Below are 10,393 nucleotides of genomic sequence, written 5' to 3'. Positions count from 1 at the left end.
CCCTCAGTGCGTCTTAGAACTACAAAGATGCCCCTTCTCTGTTGCTGTCTCTTTCTCTTCCAGTTATTGTCTTGAGTGGATGAGAGGTACCATAGTTTGTTTTGTCGATGTACGGAGAGGGGGTCTCTGGAGTTGGAATATGGTATGGGGTCTCCGAGACACATTATGGTATGCTAAGACAGGACCGGGGGGACAAGGGGTTAATCAGTTTAAGCGAGACTTGCAGAATGAATGTCTAGGAGGTATGGGGAAGAGAAAATAGAAGGATTAACAAGAAAAGATGGTTTACAGGCAGTTTAAAGCACAAGATTACGGAAAGTTAGGCGGGTTCACTATAATTAATATGTGCTAAGCAGAAAAATATATCTTGTCAACAATATTCTTTATATGGGCATTGACTTGGTTACACTATATAAAGACTGTGTAATGTATATCCGGCTGTTAAGTATATATGCTTCTGTATCACTAATAACTTGAGACTTCCTCATTTTGGTCTCCCTCCATATGCTTGGTAATAAAAATCATTACTCATTTATCCTATTTTGGCCTGAACATTCAATTATTGATTCCGGCAACGACAGCAGCGACGTCAAGAATGTGATGTCACGGCCTCGCATTACCATGGTAACACAACGACATGATGTAATATAACGTTGAGATGCCGTGTGACGTCACGTTGGTGACGTCCGCGGCATCATTTGACATGGGATTCGGAAGGAGGGTGGCAGCAAGGAGGCAGCCGCCACATGTATGTGCCTTGCCATCAGGCTCGATAGGCCCGAGAGTGCTGCGTCTGTATATTGGGGCGGACATATTTTGCCGCCCCAACATTATGCCGCCCGGGCCTATCAGGCCAAATGAATATCCTCCACTGTGCGAACCGCTCAACACCCCCACACCTTCATGATGTTTCCTCTCTCCTCCTCTCCAGAGCTCCTGACACCTCCTGATTGATTGCATTGCGCAGCAGCTGCCAATCAGGATGGAGAAAGCTGTCCAGCCTCATAGCAACAGCCCTGCTCTCTCCCTGCTCAGAGAAATCCCATCAGGTCACTATGTCCAGAGAGGTAATACCGAACACACACACGTCCAGTATTACCTCTAATTTTTTACTGGCCAGTGTCCAAATACAGGACAGTCCAGTTCAATACTGGACAGCTGGCAGCTTTATGTTGTTTTTGAATGAAAGAACCTTGGGGACGGGGTTGGGGGGAAGAGATGGGAAAGCTTTTACTACAGTCTATAAAGATATCCCCTGAGGAAGTGTGTTTAGACACATGAAATGCGTAGGGCCATTTATTGTGAATTGGACATTAACAGTGGACAAGCAGTATAAGCGCTGAGTGCTGTAGCTGAAAGTTAGAGGGACAAGGAGGCGCGCATTGCCATTTCCTTTGGCTTCTTTGGAGATTGCCAGGCCTTGACGCCACATCCGGTGACGTCACTACCGGTTCCGGCACACGACGGAGACGTCATTTCTGGTTTCTGCCAGCTAGGAGATACGGAAGGAATACACGGCTTCCAGGACACTCTGCGGACCCTCTACACGTGGCCAACAGCCTTCACCAGTCTACTGCGATTTACTATCTGCCGTCCTGTGAGTGTTTTAACCGACAGATTTCTGTCCAACTATTTTATTCATTTAGTTTTATTAAATTAACTTTTATCATTAGCTTTGCTTTGTGTTGTCTGTCTTGGTGTGTCTGTTTGTCTTGTCACCTAGTGTCAGCCAGTTTGCAATTTTATGTCTGTTTAATTTGTTTTAACTGTGTTGCACTAAATTGCACTCTTTTTTCATTTCATGTTCCACTTCCCATGCATGAAGTCCTACCTGAGCACCCAAAGATTTAGAGACTGTTGATCATCTTGGGACTTGAACTATTTCTACTGGATATCCAGGATTCCATCATTTGGACTCATTAGGCGCCGGTATCTCTTTTTGTTTTATGCTGTCTATTCGGATTGTACTGTCAGTTTATTATCAGGCTGCCTATTTCACCGTTAGGGCTCACCCTCCGAGTAGGGCATACTGTTTATTTCCCATTAGCGCTATTATACATCACCTTTTCTTTCTATAAAGATGTGTGGTGCCTGGGGTAAAGAGGATAATGAATTGCCTAAGCAAGTACAGAAATACCCCTTTAGTAACAGCACTCACTAAATTGATGTATAGTATATGTATTAAAACGTAACCTTTAATGGTTGGTATAATTAATATCAAGTTAGACAAAAAAATCTTGAACGAACAACACTTAAGGCGATTGGTCACAAAACCAATAGGATAAAACAAATATTAAATAATGTACTCTAAATCCAGACACTAATTTTAGTGGTGGTATATCAATAAAGGGCTGATGACCTGGGAGCTTCTTACTTGATAACAATGTTTAAGGCAGAGGTGGTCGGACTGATAACTGTGTGATCAGTTAGGTATGGTATAGCATAAATGTGAAATTAAACACCATATGTACAGTGCTACCTAACCACAATTGTGTGTGTAGTCTCGCACTGTGGTATAAACTGATATGTTGGTGCACAGAGAACAAATGACTAGCAATCAGTCCGTAGACGGATACAATGTCATATGTATTCTTAAAGAGTTATATGCTCAGCATGTAGCAAGAAATAAACTACAGACTTGCCATATTCAATCTGTTCTCAACAGGGTGAGAAATAGAACGGCTAGTAAATTATACGTAGGATGTTGAAATAGCCCTTAATAGAAGAGTGATCGCAACGCAATTAAAATACCTGAATGTTTTCAGGGTAGGCTCCTATGTAGCTGGGTACGATTAATTAGTGATTGATACTCAGAATTGGTATGCAATATGCAGTTTCCTTTAGCTAATTAGAGAGCTGAGTAGGAAAAATACACTAGAGTGTTTTATACTGTAAAGATATATGCAAAACCTCTTTTCGAAGTGTATTGTATAATCAGACACTATGGGCCTCATGCAGAGAGCATCGTTATTTCAAAACTCGCCATTTTTTGTACAATTTCGCGCAGAAAACTGCAGAAAATGGCGAGTTACGAAAAACGCGCCAATTTTTTTTTCCTATTTCTAAAACTCGCCTCGCGGCTGGCGAGAACCTCCATCGCGCCATTTTTAAAACTCTCCGAATGCAGAGAGGTACGAACGGCATGTAGCGGCTGTTCGCGCCAAGAAAATGGCGCGATTTTCGCATTTTTGCCGCGCCAGGAAAAGATGGCAAGAAGATGGCGCTCACCGCCTATAGTAAAGGGAAAAAAAAAGGCGCGAATTTTTTTTTACACGTTTCTGAAGCGCGCATCTTTCCCATTTTAACTCGCCACACGCATCCATGTTAAACATAGCAGAATTCGCACTTTTCTGCATATGGAGAATAAAACTCTCCAAAAAAGCTACTTTTTATGAAATTCGCCAATTTGAAAATTCTATGCTCTCTGCATGAGGCCCCAAGTTCCTTTAGGAGCAGTGTATGGCCGTCAATCAGAATACCACTTATTAGTGAAATTAGATGCATTAGCATTTACACATGCAGTGTTCGCATGTGGTTTATTAGAGACAACGGCTCATATTGATCAGTGAATACTTCAACTGCTTCTGTGGTCAGTTAGGTGTAAAGAGTGAACACCATACATTTGATAATGCTGTTCCAAAGTAATCAATATGCAGTAAAGAGGAGGAGGGTGGAGAGGTACAGCATTGTGTGGCTGTTATCACTTACTTGGTGTGGTGTGTTAATAAACAATTAATTAACTAAGTGAGTTAAAAGTTGTTGAATAGATAGAATAGCAAAGAAAGGTCTTCAGGTAGCTATAATGTGTCCCTTGTTTCACAGGCTAAATATCAGTAGACACATTATTACTGTATATTGAGCTTAGAATAGTTCAATGGTGCCATATTTCTAGAGCAGGCATATATAATAATGTTAGTGTTAAATGCCTATTGTACACACATGTCCTTTGAACTCCAAATGTGTCTATCTAGTTGTATTCAATCCCTGGTATTGTAAGTATAGCGTAGCCCTGCTCAGCGTTGTGTATTCAAGAACACCTCAGAATTTAAGTAGCTGAGTAGGCAAGGTAGTATACCTGTTTCTTAACAAGCTAAGTACCGGCAGACACATTTAATGTAATGTCCAAGCTAAAATGCAATAGTACAGCCATATATAATATTAACATTAGTAGATGTCTAATTGATAACACTTGTCCCTTGAGCTCCAGGGGTGTCTATCTGGTTAAATATAGTCCGTGTTAGAATAGTTGTAATGCATCCCTACACAGTGTGGTGTATTCATGAACACCACAGAATTTAATTAGCTGAGTAGGCAAAAGTACCTCTGTGCAAAATAATAATCCACTGGGAAATTACACCTCATGCTATTAGCAATAAATAGGACAGATAGCTGCTTGATTTCTGTAGGGTTATATATGCTATAGGTAGTAATATACACTATAGTAAATGAGTAGTTACAATAGTAGCAATAGTATCAAGGTGGCCACCTTGAGAAAGTGTCCGTGTGAAGCAAAACGATCGTCGGTGGGCGCAAATCTGTGATGTCATCCTGCTTGCATGGGAGGTGGGCAAGGGAAGCTTGATACGTGCTAGACACGCCAGATACTATTGTAACTAGCAAACAGGATATGGATCAGAAGAACATCCGCTCCAAGAAAAAAGGTAAGGCGCTCACCAGCAAAAGAGGGAAAAAATCAACTTTATTGGACTACATAAAAACAAAAGAAACAAACAGTGCTAACTACTCTCCCACGCGTTTCACAAAATGGGGGAGGTCAGAGATATTTATACCTCCCACCGTCATGCAAAACAGCTGTTCGTGATAATTTACTAAGCCATTGCAAAACAAGAATAGATAAAGAAAGGAGAGAGAGAAAAGGGAAGGAGAAAAAAGAGAGAAAGAAAAGGAAAAATCAAGAGACATAAACAAGACAAAGATAAAAACACAGAAATAGTGAAAAAAATTAAAAAAAATGCTCCCTAATCATCAGTTTCTACACAATACTGCTTAAGCCTTTATTCCCCACTACCCGGTGTTAGCTCCACATATTACATTTATCAGTGCCTAGTGCAACTGCAGCTGGACGCCTGGAGCTTGTACATGTTTTTTTTGTTCTCTACTATTGTAACTATTCATTTAATAATTGCAGAAGAAGATAGAAGAAGCTGATTAAAGATAGAAGAAAGGAGAAATGGGTACCTGATCTGGATCTTCAAAGCGGATGGCATCGGATGGCATCGGATGGCATCGGATGCTGTTTTGGGCCTTCGCGATACGTGAGCTTCCTGTTTCCCGGGAGTCGGAGGGCCAGCGCTTCTAAAGGTAAGTAATGTATTGCATGGTTGTAAATGTATTTTTTTTACAGGTTTTTCCATTGGGTGTGTTTTTTTTTTCCATTTTTTTTTTGCACACTGACTGATAATGTATTAATCTGTACCACTTTAGGGTACAAATCAATACATTATGAGGCCAATAATTTTTTTGAAATTTCTTGCTTTTTTTTGTTTTGATGGTGATTTTTTCTATGTTTGTTTATTATGTGGATGGAATTGTTGTCATTTGGCTGCTTTATTTAAGTTTTTTATTGCTGATTGATTTTCGTTTTTAATTAATGATGTCTTGTATTGAGTAATGCTTTTAATGTTTGTGTTGACGATATTTTTTCATAATTACTTTCTTTGTTGGTTACTGTTACAATTAATTCCTTGTTGTTTTATTAATTAATTGGTTTGATTGGTTACTGGTATAATTAATTCATTGTGGTTTTATTAATTGGTTTGATTGGTTACTGGTACAATTAATTAATTGTTGTTTTATTAATTAATTGGTTTGATTGGTTACGGTTTAATTAATTCCTTTGTTGAGCTTGTTAGTGCTTTTATTAATTGCATTAGCTGGCTAGTGTTTTTATTTATTGAATTGGGGTGTTTCGGTGGTTTTCAATGTTTTATTATTGTGTCTTTTGTGCATTAATGTATTTTGATTAGGGTGCCTATTGAGTGCTACACTGTAGGGGCTTATCATGCCCATATTATTATATGGGTATGATGTACCGCTATACTACTCAAGGGGTACAGGGTGGGTATAGTGGGTCCGGGGTGGGTGGTTAGGCCTCCCGGGTGGGTAGCAGGGCAGGGTGGGTTAACAACTTAATTACTGTAGCGGTTATGAATTGCTAAGATGATTAAGGGGTTAGGGGTCATTAGAATGTATTTATTATGTATGTATGCTTCTGGCAACGGAGGACAGGGACCTGCAGTATCCTGATGAGGACACCCTTCATATTGGCTGTGGTAAGCAGAACTGTACTTATTTACTTATGCTGGCTAATGTTGTGATTAATAATGGGCAAATAATCTATTATCCATACTGTACTGTATGTGTTTGTTGGGGGGTGGAGGGGGATATTGATTTAAATGTAGGCTATGTTTTATTTTTTACATACAGGTACCGCAGGGCTGTGGGGACCCATGGAGATCACCTGGGGACCCCTGGACGCCCATGGGTACCACCTGCAGACCCACCGGGGACACTTGCGGGGAAGAACTCAATTATGGCATGGGTAAAGATATATATTGAATTTGCGGTTCTAAAGCAGTTATAAGTTTACCTAAAGGTTGTTGGGGATCCTGTTATAGTGTTTCTAGTACCTTCTTTCAGAATATCCAAAGAAAATCCTTTAAGTTATGTTCATCATTCCCGGCAGTTGCCAAGATAAAAAAATGGATTATCTTTTAAGGAGAAAATGGGGAATTTTGATGCAGTTGTCAATTTTTTAAATACCTGCCACTGGGGTGTTTGATAATTGGGGAATGATACGAGCACTTACTCGATTAGTGGAGGAATTGGCTAATGATACAGGTGATGCTTTGGGAGGAATAACTACTGAAATGTTGTCTATTTGATCTATGGCCTTGCAAAATAGGATGTCTCTAGATTATATATTGGCAGCCCAAGGAGGTGTTTGTGCTGAGGTGGGGGAAGAATATTGTACTTATGTACCTGACAATACAGCTAACATTACACATGATATACTAGGGATAAAAAAATATAGTGTCAAAGTTCGAAGATTTTTTGAAAGTAACAACTAGTTGGGACTAGGCACATGGTTTGGGTCACTGAGAGCAAAAGTGGTGCAAGAACTGATTATAAGTGTATGTGTTTTTGTCGTCATATTCATTGTAATCTCTTGCGTTGAAGGATTGATCACCAAGCTGACCACTCAAGTCATTCCCTCCATGCCCCTCCAAGAAGTTATATATATGAAGAAAAGACAGAACCCCTCTAATGCCACAATACTCTCCTGATGTGATCCAATGACAAATAAATACCTGTCAGGAGAGAGAAAAGCAATTGCGAATGGATGTGGAGTGGGTGAGACTCCAAGGGATTGAGGTACCGGACCAAGGGTTATACACCAAGGAAATACCCTCTACTAGGGATGGATACTGTGCTTTCCGAGAATAAAGTTATACATTTCTCACTGAATATTTAGAAAAGTATAAGAGATGGGAGGGACTGCTGATCGAATATTGTTGAAATAAACATATTGTTGAAATGGACTGGGGGGGGTGGTGGTCTCTGGAGATGAAATTATTAGCAGTATTCAGAAACCATTTTGTCTGTCATGTCATGTCTCAGATCCCAGTTCTGTGTGAAAAAATGTGTTTTTATGAAAGGATGAGATTCGCTGACAGCAGATTTTCACTTTGTGCTTGTGGCTCAACGCCAAGAACTTTACTTATACAAATAAGAATAAGACGTATTCTATTGTTGCACAGAAGTATAGCGATAAGATGTACCCTGACGTACTTTGTTGTTGTCGTTTTGATGTACCCTGAAGTACTTTGTTGTTGTCGTTTTGATGTGCCCTGACGTACTTTGTTGTTGTCGTTTTGATGTACCCTGACGTACTTTGTGGTTATACTAAGTTGTTTTTAAGCAGTTGTTACTAATGTTTAGTGACGTTTAAAATGTTAGCCTTAGAATAGGAAGTAGCCTGCGTGATCACCGAATGTATGCGTCACATCATAATAATCTGCCTATTAACCAATGTTAGACTATGAATACGAAAAGCGTATATAAAGCTTGCTTGGGGCCTCCCCTTGCAGAGTCGCTTGTTAACCCTCCTGTATGATCATTCAGTATACTATGCAACTCATTATCCAAGTACCCATCTTTGGTCTTATCTATGTGCATTTGCAAACAACGGCAATACACACACACTAGTTAAAACATTATTGGCCATATTTACTAAGCAGTCTTCTGTCATAAAACACCTTACACCACATTGACTTGAATGGGCTGTAACTTGGCTTCCAGCACCGGGTGACGTCTTATGCCCGGACCGCTGTGTAAATATGTGTCTATATAATACTTAGGAGGCTTTTGAGGGTGTGCAGAGGGATGTATTATGAAATAGGACAAACACTTACACACACACAATCTGTTGCACAACAGACAAACTGAAAGATTGCACATCTTTAAAAAACGTATCCATTTAATGATAAGTTGTTTACTGGATTTATTAAGGTATCAATCAAACATATATATTAGATTAAGTTTCAATACACAATTTCCTGATATTTTCTCTTGCTAGATTCCTTGACATTGAAACCCGCTTCACAGTTGTGGATAAATCGCGTAAGTCGCCACACTGCAGAGATTTCCTTGGTTTCTCGCAAAACGAATGTAACCTTTCTCTCCGTAAGTTACACCCCAGCTTGGAAGAGAAAGAAAGAAATTCCGTGTGTAGCTGTGCGTCAAACGGATACACTGGCCAATACGCAATGAAGCTTTCCCAGGTCAGCAAAGCTCTGAACTCCATTCTAATGAGTCATTTCATGGTGGAGCAGGTACACAGCATTTTATATAGGGACCATAGTCTTCCATGTCAGAATATACCCAGGCACATCCAGTAACACTGAAACTCGCATATATCCATTGAAGCAAAACTTAATAACTGCATAAGTAATAGTAAAATAACCTCTTGGTTTGACAAATAATCTGCTTTTTCCTATAATTCTATATGGTTTAGTACATATTGTTTAAATCACTAACAAGAGGATTCTTCCCATATTAAATTATTCTATATTATAGATATTTCCAAACCCTGCAGGTCTGTCATGGAACCAGAACTACATTTCTGACTCACCCCCCTCTCTCCTTTGAAGCTTCTGCCTGTCAGAGCTTATTCCCAGCTGCATGGAGCCTGCAGACACATACTGTGCCTGTGTAACTCGCAATAATGTTGCATTTCTTGCCTCTGAGCATGGAATCAGTGAGCTGCTACTGCAGTCTCTGAGATCCTCACCAGAATGGGCTAGTCCGCCCCCCCTCCTGTTTGTTCAGAGATAGTCTGCCCCTAGACTATTCCTTTACCCACACTGCACCTCACTTCCTTTTCCACCCTGGAGACAGTGAGTACAGGACCCTTCTCTGTTCATTCCCCATGGTGAGGCCATCTCTTTTTACCGGTTCCTAACTAATAATCACCACTACACACCATCCTCAAGTATCTGTATTCTGCTGCTTTTCCCAATAAAGTGGAGGAAATATTACAGGGCTTGGAGTGATTTAAAAGGGAACTGTGTTAATACTGTCGGGAGCCATTCACACATCAAACGTGACCCTGGCTTCAGAAAAAGGTCACTCCTTGATATATACATTGTTCTAATAACACTGTCTAAAAAAAAGTAGTGGCTTACCCAAATAAAAAGGCTTTTTATCTTCTACTGAATTACCTTCTTTATTCGATAAACCAACATTCCAGTTTAATGCCGCAAAAAACAAGAGAATGGCGGTGCACAGCACACGATATCGGTGAGGGGTGGATGCAGATCGATGCAATAAAAAATGGATTTATTAAGCCCAAAACAAACATGAGGGGGGTAATGATTCTCTAACACGTTTCGCGCCTCTCCTGGGGCTTTATCACGCTGACAAAGTGTCAGGAGAGGCACGAAACGCATCAGCCCTTCATAGATATTGTGCACTGTGCACCGTCATTCTCTTGTTTTTCTGCTGCTTCACTTCCTGCGACACGGCTGGAGCACAGCAAGGGAACTTTCAGGGACAGTGGTCTTGTGAGTACTCAAATACACCCACGTCTTGGGGTGCAACTGGCCTATTACTCTAAGAGAGAGCATGGGTTTGTGAGCTGTCGCTCTATGTCTGGCTTCTGGGGGAGCGGGGACATGTCACATCTGAGACAGTTACCGTCTGTGACCGTTGGTCTCTAGTCCCTTCCGTTCCTGTATATGCCTTATCTTTGAGTGGCCACATCTAATTGATGCTTTACTATATATTCAAAAATATTATCACTGACTACTTGCTCCTCATGCAAAATAGTTCTAATAAGCATTTTAACCATATGCACAGTATATATATATAT

General features: G+C 40.3%; 1 protein-coding gene and 1 long non-coding RNA gene across 3 annotated transcripts in view; one reads left to right on the top strand and one right to left on the bottom strand.

The window, feature by feature from the left end:
- The first annotated feature begins 5,235 nt into the window (after nt 1-5,235).
- On the top strand, nt 5,236-7,556 carry LOC142476736 (uncharacterized). Its single transcript, XR_012791943.1, has 3 exons — nt 5,236-5,322; nt 6,448-6,562; nt 7,201-7,556. It is a non-coding gene; the product is annotated as an uncharacterized LOC142476736 (long non-coding RNA).
- Nucleotides 7,557-8,509: 953 nt separating this feature from the next.
- The window catches only part of LOC142476735 (cathepsin S-like), a 28,464-nt gene continuing 26,580 nt past the window's right edge, over nt 8,510-10,393 (bottom strand). For both annotated transcript variants that reach the window (XM_075581896.1, XM_075581897.1), the window contains one exon: nt 8,510-8,722. In XM_075581896.1, the coding sequence (XP_075438011.1) occupies nt 8,623-8,722 (100 nt within the window). In that variant the 3' untranslated portion in view covers nt 8,510-8,622. The remainder of the gene's footprint in view (nt 8,723-10,393) is intronic.

Source organism: Ascaphus truei, unplaced genomic scaffold, assembly GCF_040206685.1.
Source record: "Ascaphus truei isolate aAscTru1 unplaced genomic scaffold, aAscTru1.hap1 HAP1_SCAFFOLD_1672, whole genome shotgun sequence".
Taxonomy (NCBI): Eukaryota; Metazoa; Chordata; class Amphibia; order Anura; family Ascaphidae; genus Ascaphus; species Ascaphus truei.
Note: the sequence above shows the minus strand (reverse complement) of the source record. Positions and strands in the feature narration are given on the sequence as shown.